The sequence below is a fragment of the Ambystoma mexicanum genome, chromosome 7p (genome assembly GCF_040938575.1).
Source record: "Ambystoma mexicanum isolate Mex_15411 chromosome 7p, UKY_AmexF1_1, whole genome shotgun sequence".
Lineage (NCBI taxonomy): Eukaryota > Metazoa > Chordata > Amphibia > Caudata > Ambystomatidae > Ambystoma > Ambystoma mexicanum.
This window is the reverse complement of record NC_090939.1, coordinates 888,142,538-888,158,190: the sequence shown is the minus strand read 5'-3', so window position 1 is coordinate 888,158,190 and position 15,653 is coordinate 888,142,538. Positions and strand designations below refer to the sequence as shown.

The window sequence follows — 15,653 nt, the reverse complement described above, 5'->3', positions numbered from 1 at the left end:
CTTTAGTCATGGTGGTTTTTACTTTTCTCCCTGAATTTTGAAGAGCAATACAGTCTGCTACTGGCCTGCAACCTCCTGAGACTTGAGGGCAACGCTGCATGGAGAATGTCTAACCTTAAGAATTCAAACTTTACTTGCATACTCTCTGCTTCTCAGGAACCCAACATCCTGCTGCTGTTCTGCTCCATGAGGAAAGGGCTGCATCGGCCTGAAATCCAACCCACTGTGCTGAGGGGCTGCTGACCTGGTCTTTGGCCTCCACCAGGTCTTCTCACGTCTCTTGCTCTGAAGGGTCATCCTCCACATGGTCGCCATATCGATAGTTATTTACCTGATGTGGGGTCTCAAGTGCCTGATCCAACAGTCGAAGGAGGACATGAACCTGCTACCCCTTAACCTGCTGTAGCTGAACTGCTGCTGTCCCTAGCAATTTTCCATCAAAGCATTTTTGTATAAGTTAAGGTACAGACAGGCAATATTTCATCTATTTGATCCCTGTCCCCATTAAATAATATTGGGTGTTCAGCCTCCTTTTTTAAAAGTAGTTACCTCAAAGCTATAAATCCCTTTTTTACTGTTTCACTGTATATCAACTCCTAACAAAACACCACCCGACCACCAGTAAAGACAAATCTGACCTACCGCCTAGGAATGTCCACCCCACCACCAATCTTAACATATACACCCTTCCAACTGCTATACGCCCGAGCCCAACACCCCCCCGCCACTATGCTCATCAAGTACAGCAAACTGGACCACAATATCCAAGGCCCCCTAATACAAGCCAGATTCCTCCCGGCCCATGACCTAGACATCGCAGATATCACCTCACATAATCTCGATTTCCTAGCCATCCAAGAATCCTGACTCCATGCAGCAGCAGACCCAGCCCTTGCCCTAGCCGTGCCAGACAACTACGCAATCTGCAGGATGGACAGACCTTGGGCCAAAGGTGGAGGGGTAGCCATTATAGCAAACAAAAAAAAAAAAACTTGAACATGAAACACCAAACACGCCTATCCCATCGGGAGAATTACTTTCAGTAAAAATGACCGTCTCCCACTAACTCCTTGAATATCCACCTCCTCTACAGACCCCCAGGGCCTGTACTCACTTTTGAAAATGATGGAACACAAATCCTCTCCTCCTAACTCTAAACCCAAATCACAAACCATTATCCTGGCTGATTTCAATCTGGGTTTAAACAACCCCTAGACAAAAATGCACTATCCCTTGCCAATGCTATTTCAGCACTTGGCTACTCACAACATATCCAAAACCCTACACATGCGAAAGGCTACATCCTAGACTGGTTTGCGGATGTCAACTGCAAGTCGGCCATTACTTCGAACTCTGCCTGCCTGTGGTCTGACCACCATCTTTTAAATTTTAATATTGATACCAAGCTAAGCCGCCCCAACCACCCGCAGCTGGCCCCGGCCGCTACGTCAAACAAACAAAACATCACAGCTAATAACCACCTACCCCTTATGCAACCCATCTTAACACAACAAAACATGGGAAACAATGACCCTACAAAAATGACAAAAGTACAACAAAATGGAACTTGCAGCCATAGACGACAAATTAGCTCCTCTTGCCTTAAGCAAAGCTGAACAACCAGCTCATCTAAATGGGTGGTTCACTCCTACACTAAAAGCATTAAGAAATGCTAGCAGAAAAGCAGAATCCCATTTGAATAAATATCCAACTGAACTAAATAAACAAGAATTCACCAGAGCCGCACTTGTATACTAACAAGAAGTCCTTCTGACAAAAAGTACTCTGTACAATGAAAGAATTGCCAAGGCCAATTAAAAAACAAAGGAACAATTTTCTATCCTCTGAGAATTAGAACCCCTGGTCCCCCGAGTAGAAAGTCTCAACAGGCAAACTGGTGCCTGAATATTCAGAATGCCCTCCAAGAAAAAATCATACTACAAAGTGAAGCAGAAAACCTTTAGTCAAACCAACAGTTCTTTCCAGCAAGCATGTTCATGCCTTGGCTAACAATAAAGGGCCACAATTTGAATTTACAAAGGTCACCAACTCTGAAGTCCTCCAAATCATCTGAAGCCTAAAACCTTCAAGGTGCCAAGGCGACCCGCAACCCGGCAAGTCATCAAAGATTGTGCCCCTTAACCCACCCCATTCATCACTAATCTTATCAATGCCTCGTTCAAAAACAACTGCGTCCCGACCGACCTTAATGCTTGGGTGGAACCACTCCAAAAAAAAACTTTCAGATCAAACATACCCACAAACTACTGCCCAATAACAGTACCCTTTCTACTGAAAAAACTAGACAGGGTATCCTACCTTCAAATACAAAACTATCTGGAAGCTAATGACCTCCTTGGGTTACGACAGCCAAGATTCTGCCCAAAACGCACAACGGAAACAGCCCTTTTGGATCTAAAAATCCAAATGGACGATCTAAAAGATAGAGAAGTTGGCACTACTTTTCCTCCTTGACATCTCGGCTGCATTTGATCTTGTTGACCACAATATCCTCTGAAAACATTTGGTCTCAGCAGCACATTTCTCCTCAAATGCCACCAAATGCATAGTCATTTCTAAATGACAGAACAATGAGTCTTCGCTTCTAAGGCTGAAAATACACCTACCGCTGTATTATGTGGAGTACCTCAAGGATTGTGTGTATCTCCAACATTATATAACATCTTCACTAAACCTTTATTCAACCGTCGTAATGATTTGGGTGTCACCTACGTGAACTATGCAGATGACTCCCAAATCCTCATCCCTCTCACTGGGGACCATGCTACCGACACTGCCACACTCAACACCATCTAACCATCCAAGCATGGATGGCTCTACATGGTCTATGCCTGAACGACAAAACAGAGTTGTTCCTTATAGGATCAGAACTCCGGCTATTCAAACTAAACTACGCCTTTTAACACTTTAATATTGATGGTAACTCCATTAAGGTCTCCAATGAGGTAAATACCCTTGGATTTTACCAGGACTCATCGCTCACCCTCTCGAAACAAGTAAATGCCACCGCATCAGCTACAGCTTACACTTGCAAACTCATCAATGCCTGCAGACCATTTTTGTCACCTGACGGTTGCATTACCTTGGCTAGAGCCCTCATCCTGACTCGACTAGATCGCTGCAATGCCCTCTATGCCAGCACCAAGTTGACATCTGAAAACTCCAGGTGCTGCAAAACAGCGCCTTTCGAGCCGCATTGAACATCCCTAGAACCACACACACCTTCAACTAGACAGAATCTTCATTGGCTGCCGGTACAAGAACGGATTATGTTCAAAACTCACTTTGATACACAAGTGTCTTCACAGGTCGGCCCCCTTATACCTATCAGACAAAATATCGAAACCTCTTCCTTTAAGACCCACAAGAGCATCCTGCATGTACCTCCTCGCCACACCAAGATTTAAGCTCCAGAAAGTGGTTGGCAGTAGTTTCCCTACGATTGCCAGTAAACAGTGGAATACTCTGCCAGTCAAACTCTGGGGCAAGATTCCTTCTGGCTCTTCCGTAAACAATTAAACTGCTCTTCACACAGTCTGGGCAACTATGTCTCTGTATATATTGTACTTCCACAAGTCCCTTGGGGACCCTCTCATGTAACTATGTAAATAATGTATTACCTGTACGGATTATTGTGTTGGATTTTGTATAATACGTAACTATGTAAACCACTGTAACATTACCTGCAAGAAAAGCGCCCAGATGTCCTTGGGTTAGGCGCGCTATATAAATAACTAAATAAGTGTACAATTTTCAACACAGGAAAACTAATTTCCTAAGATGTAGCCCAACTGCTTAGTCTTGTTACCAGGTGGGTTATTGGGCTGCCCTTTATTGTGCAGAATGTTTATGGGTCTACTGGGTTGGATTTCCAGAGCGCTCTACACTGGTAGTGGTTGTGAAAAAAGACCCATCAACTTGCTATCCCGGATTGGGTAACCCGAGTTTGATTGGTGCACCTAGCATTTTGCATTTCTGGCAAAGTTTTGGAACCATTGCTCAGCTGACAACCCTAACTCTTCACACAAGTCGAAGCACAGAGAGGATCTCTGCACGATTGCTGCAACAAGCATTGGCCAAGCCAACTTCTGTAATACAGTGCTATGACTTTGAACCAGGAGAAGCATACTTGAGAATTTCCCCTTCCCCACCTTAAGCCAGTGGTTGTTTTTCATTGTTCTTTGGCACACTCCTGTCTTTTGTCAGACCCACACATCTGTGTGCCCTATCTTGAACCTGGACACCGAGCTACTCTGCCTGCTTCTTCCATGTGCTGTGCAAAGTTAAATGGCATTTTCATGGCTCTGCTCTTTATGGGCACCAAACTGAGTTAGCCCCCCAGAGTGAACTCCTTCACAACCATCCCTGTTGCATCACCTTAAGTCTGCTCATCGGCCAGTTTAGTTGTCTGGCCTTCTCCAGCATAGTGACAATTTATGCAGAGGCCTTCCTTGCACCCTTGACCCCTGGGCCTTCTTTACTGCATTAATTGGCATGAGTAGTCTTCCTCATGACTTGGCTTACCAGGGGTTACTGGTGTGCTTTGTGAGATCATCCTGGGCTTGCTTGCGTACCTTGTTTGCCCACCTTTTCAGCACAGCGTAAAACACTATTGGGCACAAAGTTTTTACCTACAACCATCTCATGCTTTGTCTTTGATGGAAACTTGGTGTAGGAATCTGCTCTAGGATCCCATTTGCCTGGTTGGTGGTTGTCCTTTTCTTCAGAAACCAGTAATTACTTTAAAGAAGTTCTTTAAAGGCCCTTCTCCCCAGGGTGGGTGGGAACTCTGGGAACCCTCCCCCTTTGTGGCTAGGGAAGTGAGCCTGCTCAGCAAGACCCTCCCTAAGGTTCTGTGCAAATGGGACCTCACTGGGAGAATTTTCCACTAGAATATTGTGGAAGAGCTACAAGAATTAATCAAGGAGATAGCCAGAGACTATTATAGAAGATTGTGTTGTGAAACAAGAACAAGAAAGAGACAGTGAAAATACTACCAGATGATAACGGAATACATGGATAATTAATGCATTCTCCTGGCCTTGTTTAGGTTGGTTGTATTTGTGGTAGGTTCAGGTAGAATTAATTTGGACAGAGGACATTATTTTCTTTGAGACATCCTGATGACAGACGAGCAGCTTTTAGTTTCTTTCGGATGGGAAGAAAAAACCCTTTTAGCAGTAGGGAAATATAGGCTGACTTTTTATACGTTTGTTAAAAGCAAGTTAGAATGTCCTGAACATGTCAGACTCCTCCTGACCCGCCACACTTGGTGTCGAAAGTGGGATGTTAACCAACTGATGGAAGTTGGGGACCTGTGCTGTTCACCAAATTAAGCCCCAAAGCCCCTACTGTGGCTACTCAATCCATACATTTTGACTGAAAAAGTAGAGCATCTTGATTCCACCATGGAAGAGGTGCTTGAAGCCCACATGACTTACTTTTGCTCCCCACAAATGTACCTATATTAGCCTAGCCAAAGTCTATATTAGCATGGAGATATGGATTGGAGGTGATGGCGGACATCATAGATCCTGACTTTAGGGGATACATCAAAATGTATACTACACAATCATAGGAATAATCCCTGTACAGTGAAAGAGGGAGAGGAAATAGCACAAAACGCTGGAAAATTCCCTATTTCCAATACCACAAGAGGGAAAAGTGCTCAAAGAAAGAGAAGGGTACAAGAGGGTTTGGCGAAGCGGACATCCCCATAGTGGAGACCAACCAAGATGAAGCAGATAGAGATCCTGCCTCTACTATACCTGGCATTTGCATAGATAAATGACCCCGTCCTCACAGAGGCACTTGCTAGGTTACTCGCGGAGGAAGCTGGATGCAGCCAGGCACGTCTTTTTTTTTTTTTTCTTTCTTCCTAAAGGGTTTGCTCTATCTGGGTGATGTAACCAGAGATGGCTTATCCTGAAACCATCTAAGAATTATTGTTAGTTGTCCCATTCACATTTGACAGTTCTCATAGGTAAAACCCAGAGTTGGTAATGCTTAGTTTCTGCTGCCCAGGAGTTTTCGCCGATTTAAAAAAAACATTTTTACATGTTATGTCAATACTGCAGCAGCTCCAGTCCTTGTCGCCCCTTGCAACCCTTCTCAATCATTCACTTTTGCTAGAATAGTGATGGACATAGTAGCTCCACTCGAAACATCGAAGTTAGGAAACCAATTTATTCCAAGTGATTTGGACTATACCACCCAATATCCTGATGCATTTCCCATTAGCAATAACACTACCCAAAAGTTATTAAAACATTGATTACCCTTTTTGTCCTGGGTATCATTTCCGAAGGAGATCCTTACTGATGACCAAGGCACTACATTCATGTCCCGCCTAATGCAAGATGTAAAGTAGTTACTTAACATCAAAACCCTACGAACGTTGGTCTACCATCCCCACACAAATGGTTTGGTAGAACGGTTCAATCAGACGTTTATTTAGATAATTGATCTGCTTGCCTTGTAGGAAATTAACTTACACTTAGCATATCTGGTAAAATCTTGTGTTTTTAACATACTATTCAAAAAGGAAACGTGAAGGGCTGTTACATGTGTCCATGTTTCCCCGAAGAAAAATATTTGAGCTGCTTACTGAGAGGGAATCCAGTTTAATGGTGTTAGTGCATTTTATGCCAATTGTTTTACAATGCCCCTTGAGGATAGGGTCACAAAAGGCAGTAGCGAGGTTACCCAGTGAAGACTTGTTTGGGAAAAGAGCACATAGGACTCCTGATGAGGGGCTGTTATCAAAATCTCTTGCTCCGAATTCTCCTTTCCTAGCTAAAATACAGTATTACAAATCTTGAAAATCTCCCATATGCAAATGAGGTAGAAGGCTACAGAAAATGATTCTATGCACATTGGGCTGCAATAGAAAGGGATTGGCTAGATAACGCTTGATGTCAAATTGGATACAAGATTTTTAATTAGGTAAGGGAATTGGTATCGGGACCTAGAAGTTCTGTGCTGCTGTCAACTTAATTTTTCTGCATGTGTGATCTTGTATTTAAGCGGTTTTGTGGGCCACCTATCAGCCTCCAACTTAAAATGTGTGAGCCATTTTCTTCCTTTATAAATGTTGTCCACAATTGGCATACCTACATGCCTTTACTGGTTTTAAAAGCAGGCAACTTTTGAAGGCTTTGCAGTGCTCATAATCTGGCATTTTCTTTTCTAAATGAATGCACTCGGAACAGAATATGGTAAGGCTTGCCAACATGGATCTGCCTTGTGACATCTTAAAATAGTAGTAGATTTACTCTTAAGGTTTTAAATTCAAATAAATGCTTGTACCTTCCTGGGATGTTTTCTAGTACTTATTTTCCTTTTATTTTGTAGGAAAAGAAGTAAAAAAGGTGAAAAAAATGGTAAGGGTTTGAGACATTTCTCAATGAAGGTCTGTGAAAAGGTACGGAAGAAAGGAACAACTTCATACAATGAGGTGGCAGATGAATTGGTAGCTGAGTTCAGTACAATAGATACCCATATTTCACCAAATGAGTCGGTAAGTAGATTGTGGCATTGCCCCATCTATCACCTTGAACCTTGGAAAGTAGCTTTAAATTCAATTGCCTAACTGACATTTGTTGACCCTTATGCATTTATCAGTTTTCTACTGTGATGTAGCTGTCTGTTATATTTATTTTAATAAGATTTTGTACTGTCCATTGACAATATTGTGTTCTTGCAGTGCAAAGTATTCTTTGGATAGTGGCAAATCCCCTTCCAGGGGTAACCAAATTATGGTCCATGGGGGACCGGAAGAGGGCTAAGAAGTTAAGCAGTAGTAGGGTAGAACCCATTTGAAAGGCAGAAGGGTGTGCAGGGGTTTTCGTGTCCCTGTGTAATAGTTGGTAATGGGTACAACTGAGGGCTGATCATTGAAAGTAGGAATAAAAGCTGCCCGCAAGACTTAACATTTTCCATGAATCAGTTTTCCAGTACATTGTTGCGTGGTACTGGAATTAGTGTGTGGTTGTGATATGGGCTCTACTCAAGCATCCCTTGGTGTGATTGTTTCTTCACCAGATCTTTATTAAATGTCCCACAACCGGGCCGCTGAGCTGACAGCCAACAGGCAGAACCTATAGTTGGCAGCCTACATGTGAATGCAGGGAACCCAACTGGGAATTGTGGACATTGAGAACAGAAAGAAGGGAGAAGCCAGATCCTTCAAGAGCCATGCCTGCATTGTGCAACTGGTCAGAAGGACAACACACTCTTGGAGGACATTTTAAGTAAGGTTGGAAATTAATAAAGTAAACCTTTCTGATGCTTGTTAATCTGCTTAGAATCAAATGCTGTGCATATAGTCAGACATCCAGTGATAACCGCAGAGCATTGCATCTTGTCTTTCGATGATCGAAAGGGGACGTCAACATGGGCGTGCCTGTAACACTATGCCTAACGTGACATGTAGTGTACCCAAGATCCCTCACGCGTCGAGGTCCCTCAGATTGTTTTTTTCCACCCAGCTAACTGGTCGCCTTAATGCAGAGCTTATATTCTTGACCTTCGGTCGTTTGTTCTTATTGTCACTCCTCTCAACGGTTGATTCCTGTGCCCCCACCGAAGACTGCGGACTACGGATCTTTGATAGCTGTTGATCCGGTCGGTGCTGCCGACCACGTGGCCGGGCCTTCTGGCCGGCCTGTACAGTAGGGAGAGTGGGGTCGGGGTGGTCATATTCTTTTCAAGAATGCCTTTCCTTTTCCCTCTTTGTTCCATTGGGTTTGTCGTTGCCATCACAATCCTGTGCTGTGGACAGGACTCATTTAGATTTTGTCCCTCCTGTAAGGCAAAGTATCCGAGGAAAGACTAGCACCGTCAGTGCAATAGTGTCTTCCCCTCGACCACTACGAGGCGTCCTGTGCGGCCTTGAAGCTCCTCCGTCCCAAAACTCTTAAGGAGCGGCATTTGAAGCAGTGGACGGCCTACCGTATGTCGCAGGCCAAGTGTAATTCTCCCACCGCCACGTGTGACAAGGTTTGTGATGACCAAGCCTCCACTTTGGAAGCCATTGACCCAACGGCGGAGAGTTCTCGCTCTGCAGCGTCCATCCCCGGCCCGATAGGCACAACAAGAATCCTGCTATGGGGACTGTACATCCCGGCGACAGGGACAGGCACCCGATCCCCACACAAAGCACACAACCCACGGTTCTGCTTCAGTGGTCCAGTTGAAGTGCGCCAAAGCACCAACGGGCATGTTCAATATTTCTGCAGTGTCTGCTGATCGGCAGTCCTCCCCACAACCGCAGCATGCCTCCTGGAAGTCCAAGAAATAAGGGTGCTAGCACCAAAACGCACACGGCCGTCGAGACACATCAGAAGAAAGCGCTGACGCCGCTTAAGGCCCTGGTTACGCTGAAAACCACTGCATAGCCACTGGCTATATCTACACACCTCCCTGTAACCCCTGTAACCTTGAGCATCAGTGATAGTATCGCGAGGATCGCTTCGGTGGTGAAACTTAAAGAACAGTCGAATGATATATCGAAACAGAAGGCACAGCCTAAAGACGCATCTAAAGACATGTAACGACGGCCGGAGCCTCAGAGAACTGAGAGCCCTTTGTCTTTATTCAAGACTTAACAAAAATCTTGACGTTCTAGAGCAGAAAATAGTCAAGAAGACCCCTTTCCTCCCCTGGACTCCTCTGGTTCATCATGCACCAGAGAGAAGTTTGAGGGTTGCATGAACAGATTGGAGAAGTTTGTTGAATTCTCAGAGGTTTTCTCCCAAGAGGCCTTGTGAGGAGCTTCCTTATACGCATATGGCCAAGTTTCAGAGGACCTTTGAGTATCTTCATGAAGAGAATGTTTAACCTTACTGATGATGATCCTTTAAATCCCTATGTACAGGCTGATGATCCCTTTGGGCAGCCTACTGATGATCCTGCTGATCTCATGGAGGGTTGGGAAGACAACCATCCGGTTGATTAACTTTGGCGTCCCCTACTCCTACCCTGGAGCCTGACACTGTGTATGGATTCCCCTCCTACCACGCCAGTCCGTCAGGCCTCACCTGTGGATGATCAGATGCCATTTAACGCTATCTTAAAGAAGGCGGCTGAAGATATCCAAATCGCCACAAAGGAGGCAGTGCCAGATTTTGATTTTGTAGAACACCTACTGAAGGAAAAGCTTCCTGCCAGTCGGGCCATTCCGTTACTGGACTCTTATCAAGATACGTCTAGCTCCTTCATTGTGAACACCAGCTCAGACCAGGGCAGTTAATCCCAGAGTAGAGAAGTTGTTTCGCCCTTCTCCTACTGATCCTCTTTACATTAGGGGGCATGCCACTACGGACTCCCTGGTAGTTACGACAACGAGAAAGCGGGCAGGTTTCCCCCTGTCTACGGGTGAGGCACCGCCTGATAAAGAATGCAAAAAGTTGTATGCACTGGGAAAAAGGGTTACAACTGCTGCTGCATTCACCACTCTGTTGGCTAGCTAATCAGATGTACAGTGGAACCTGCTGCAAGAGGGCCTTCAAGAGGTCCCAGAACCGGTGCAGGCTCGGTTGCTCGCGATTGTATCGGAAGGCAAGCAAGTGAACCACAACTTTCTTAAACCCTTTGGACACTGCAGAAACAGCGTGAAGGACATTGGCTCAGGATACCCCACTAAAACGGCACGCCTGGTTGTGGAACTTCGAGTTTAAGCCTGAAACCCAGCAGCCTTAATAAACATGCCGGTTGAGGAGACCGACTTGTTCGGCAAAGCAGGGGACGAAGCACTTGAGACAGCTAAAAAGGAACATAAGACTCAAGACGTCAAACCAGATTACCCAAAGGCCTTCACAACGGAGAGGGGGCGGCGCTTGTCGTCCCTTTCGTGGGCAATCACCCTCCCCCTCTAAACCAGTATGTTTCAGCGCACAGAAAATACCTAAGGTCCATGATGGGGGACAAGCACGATCCGTTCAAAGTACTCCCCTTCGGCATTGCCTCAGCACCAAGGGTGTTTACGAAGGTACTGGCAGTGTCAGCGGCACACCTGCGCAGGGACTCTGTCCCAGTTTACCCTTACCTTGATGACTGGCTCATAATGGGGGATTCCTACAGAACATGCCTGTCCAGCACTCAAATGACGATAGATCTCTTATTCAGCCTAGGATTCTTCATCAAAGAGAAGAAATCCAGCCTAGACCCCAGTCAAGTCAAGCAGTTTCTAGGGGCTCTAATTTGGACAGAAGACGGCCTAGTCTTTCGCTCAAACGAGACGTTTCAAAACATGCGGTTTCAGATCCCTCATTATGTAGCCGGTCGAGAGGTGACGGCACGCAAAGCCAGGCGACTGTTGGGGATGATGACGTCCTGCATTTACTTAGTTCCTCACGCACGTCTGCCCATGCGTTCCATGCAAGAGTGGCTCAACAGCCAGTGGTGTCAGGCCAGTGTACAATGGGACGATCTAGTGGTTGTCTCGCCAGCCCTCGTTCTCTTTTCTGGTTGTGGGGGAAAAAACCTCTTGAAGGGAAAACTTCACCATCCCCGCAGTAGAAGCTACTCTCACGACGGACGCATCTCTCACAGGCTACGGGGTGCTCACCTGCTTCAGCAGGCGGCATACGGTGTGTGGTCCCCAGAAGTAGCATCCAACCACATAAATCTGTTGGAGCCGTTAACCGTATTCAAAGCACTGAAAGCTTTTCAGACACAGCTGCAGGGGAAGGCGGTCCTGATCCTCCAACAGCACCACAGCCATGTACTACCTGAACAAGCAAAGGGGCACACTCTCCATGGCTATCCAAGCTGTCCCAGAACATTTGGAAACGGGCTCTCAAACACAGAATGTTCCTGTTGTCCCAACATGTTCCAGGGGAACTTAATCTTCTGACAGACGTGCTCAGCAGAGACTTCCCATTGCCCGAAGAGTACGGATGGCGACTACACAAAGACATGTCTCCAACGTTTTGGCACAATAGGGCTTCCCAGAGGTCAACATGTTCCCAACTCAATGCCAAGATTACGCTTCCAGGTACCCCCAGAACCGATCCAAGGGGAACGGTCTCTGGATAACATGGTCAGGGAAATTTGTTTATGGCCTTCCCCCCACCCCGCCCTCTGAACCCCCAACCGAACTGACCTTCAAAAACAAGATGGTGCACAATATGCAGCAGGAACCGGTCATCATGATATTGAGCCTGCCAACCCTGGTTCTCTTATCTTATAATGTTCCCATCTTCTACAATGAAACTGCCTTGCCCATACAACATGTGATCTCAGGACAAGGGGCAAATACTGCACCCATGCCCGCAAACTCTAAACTTAGCGGCCTGGCTCCTGAGGTCATAGTTTGGGCATCTCCAACTTCCTCAGAGATACATGGACATACTTAGGGAAGCGAGGAACCCTAACACCCGATATTGCTACTCCAGTAACTGGAAGCGCTTCGTTATCTGGTGCAATTCCAAGGGCATAAATCCCATTGACTGATCCCCTACACACATTGTATTGTACATGACTCACTTACTAGACTCGTGCCTGGTTTTTAATTCCCTAAAAGTTCACTTTGCTGCGCTCTCAGCCTACACTACGTCACAACAGATGTGGTGGAAAATTTACAGTTAGTAAGGCTCTCATAGAAGGGGGTTAAAAGGATTCATCCCCCATTTCTAACCCGGCTCCCGTATGGGACCTAAATGTGGTGTTGACTAGACTTATGGGGTCTCCTTTTGATCATATGCGTAAGGCAAGTCTCATGAACCTTACCTATAAGACAGCCTTCCTAATAGCTATCATTTCTATTAGAAAAGTTAGTGAATAGGCCCTTTCAGTTCTAGACCCTTTCGTTATAGTCCACACAGATAAGGTGGTTCTGCGCACTCGCCCTCGATTTTCACCTACGTTTATTTCTAAGTTCCATGTGAACCAATCAATCGAACTGCTGACTTTCTTCCAGATCCCCACTAACGTGGCCGAAAGAAGCCTACACACATTAGATGTGCGCAGGGCAGTCATGTTTTACCTGGAAATAACTAAACCAGTAAAAGACAAACCAGTTTTTCGTTTCAGTGGCAGCTGGTAGATAAGGATACCCTGTCTCTAAATCAGCCATCTCAAGGTGGATTGTCAATTGCATCACACTTTCTCTCTCTTGCTAAGAGAACTGCCCTTCAAGCCTAGAGCACACTACTCGAGGCACTGGGGCTTCCATAGCATTCATTACTTATTTTCCCCTAGAGTCCATATACAAAGGGCCAACCTGGAGTTCTGTACACACCTTTACAAAACACTATTGCCTATACTCATTCTAGGTCTGATTCTCAGCTGGGACAAGCAGTACTAAGACCTCTTTTCACTACTGTTCCTTCTCACAACCCACCCTCCACTCCAGGTACTGCTCGCTAGTCTATGCACAGCATGTGATTCTAAGCAGATTAACAAGCATCAGAAGACATGCATTACTTACAATCATCAGAAATTCTATTATGGTATCTGCTTACGTTCACATGTGCCCACCCTTCCTCCCCGCTCGGGTGGTAGGAACATAGACGTCTTAGTACTTTCACTCTTTTGTACTCGCTCACTATAGTCATTAGGCTACCTCGTGGCTGAAAAAATACAATCTGAGGGACCTCGACTCGTGAGGGTTCTTGGGTACACTAAACGTCAAGTTAGGGATAGTATTACAGGCATGCCCATGCCGACGTCCCCTTTCGATCCTCGAAAGACGAGATGCTCTGCGATTACCACTGGATGTTGGACTGTATGCACAGCATGTGAATCTAAGCAGATACAATCATCAGCAATGCCATTATGGTAAGTAATGCATGTCATATTCCAGGGTTCATTGCCTTTGCGGATTTCTGTTTTTCTTTTACTCCAGGTATTCTCGTTCATTAAGGTTGAGCATGGGTTTTCTCACTTTAATGCAACTCCCTCTTTCGGAACATTGTTCTTTCCTTGTATTAAGAGTTCACTTTTAGTAAACTTATTGTATTTCTACTTTCATCCCGTCCAGTGAAGTCTAGTTCTTTTCCCAAACTCAGTTCATTTGTAACCGTGGCAATCCACTTGTGTTAAATTTTGTGCTCATTTCATCAGAATACTTATATACTAACTCCTCTTTCGACTGGATTGTGTCCTAACACATATTCCTCATCTTATATCTTCCAGCTTCAGATTTTTGGCAGAGGGCAATGTGCGTCGATGCGGTAGACTTGATGTCCCTCGAGGGCTTCCACCTCGAAGTTGACATCATAGTCGATAGGGGTGTGTGTATGTATATATATATATCTATCTGAGGCTTGTGGAATCTGCTTAGATCACATGCTGTGCATAGGCCGACATCTAGTGGAAGCTGCAGAGTATGTTTGTTTTTTGAAACTCGAAAATGGGCGTCGACACAGGGCGTGCCAGTAATACTATCCCTAGTGTGACGTCCACTGTACCCAAGATCCCTCACGCGTCTAGGATCCTCAGATTTTTTTTTTTCTGCCATACTGGTCGGAAGCATTTTGCGGAGTCCCCTGGCCTTAGCCATACTTTTGCTAAAATATTTAAAATATTAATCTATTGACATCCTTCCCCACCCCAACGTCGAACTTTGACACTCGACGCCGGCTGGCGATGAAATCGACCGTCGGCTGCTGCACGACGGATTTGGGCCTCGGAAGGCCTCTGGCCTCGGCCCGGGCCTTGGAAAGCCTCTGGCCTCGGCCCTGCAAGTAGGGAGAGTGGGGGGTTGTACATACTCTACACTCTTGGTATATAGGTACATCTTATACATTTCCTCAAGGTGCGTATGGAGGGTACCCCTTTTCAATTCTGCCCCAAGTGCAATCGCAAATACCCTTGGGTCGACAGGCACGCCACGTGCAATCTCTGCTTGCCGAGGGACCACCCGAAGCGAACTGCAGAGCGTGTAGTAGGTTTAAACCTAAGACACATAAGGACCTTTCGACGAAGCGTTGGGCCCACCACGCCAGGCAGGCGGCCATGGCAACGGAGGGCGCCTTCAGCGACGCAGTACTTTCGGACGGAGAGGGCATTATGGCGTTGAAAGACAGCAGAGCGCAGATCCCCGACCTCCGAAGGTCGTCCGGCAGGGCGGCTATGGGGAAGACCCCGGCGACACAAGTGCTTCACACACTACACACACTAAGACCAACCGAGACTCGACGACGTCGAGTTCTCGGGAAGAGGCACAAACAGAACGGTCCGATTCGGTGTCCTCTGGGCGCTCACGATCAAGATCGCTGCATGACTCCAGGAAATCATCCACACTTGCCAAGAGTGCCTCGCTCCCTAGGCTAACAGAAGTTCGGAAGACACACTTCCACCCCCAGGCCGCGCTCCAGGAGTCGGAGCCAGCAGTCAAAATCAGCGAGGCCCCACGCTCGAAGGACAGGGACCCCACCCCCGATCCTCGACGCCAGGCGTCGAAAACCTCCGGAGCCACTAAAGGACAGGGAAAACATTTTTCCACTCACGGGGAGGGGGCAAAATAGCAGAAGAAGCAGCCTTTGCACTCTTCCACTCCTGTGAAACACACCACTCCCCCTAAACAGACAGACAAAACCAGGCCTGCTGATATGTCTAAAACCAGCAAATCTACTCAAGATAAATCCCATAGACTTTCTGAGAGTCATTCCCAGTTCCAGAAAATG

At 46.1% G+C, this 15,653-nt stretch overlaps 1 protein-coding gene across 5 annotated transcripts in view; it reads left to right on the top strand.

The window, feature by feature from the left end:
• Window positions 1-15,653, top strand: part of TFDP1 (transcription factor Dp-1) — a 774,278-nt gene that overhangs the window by 404,165 nt on the left and 354,460 nt on the right. For all 5 annotated transcript variants that reach the window (XM_069637131.1, XM_069637133.1, XM_069637132.1 and 2 more), the window contains exon 6: window positions 7,375-7,540. In XM_069637131.1, coding sequence (XP_069493232.1) covers window positions 7,375-7,540 — 166 coding nt within the window. The remainder of the gene's footprint in view (window positions 1-7,374; window positions 7,541-15,653) is intronic.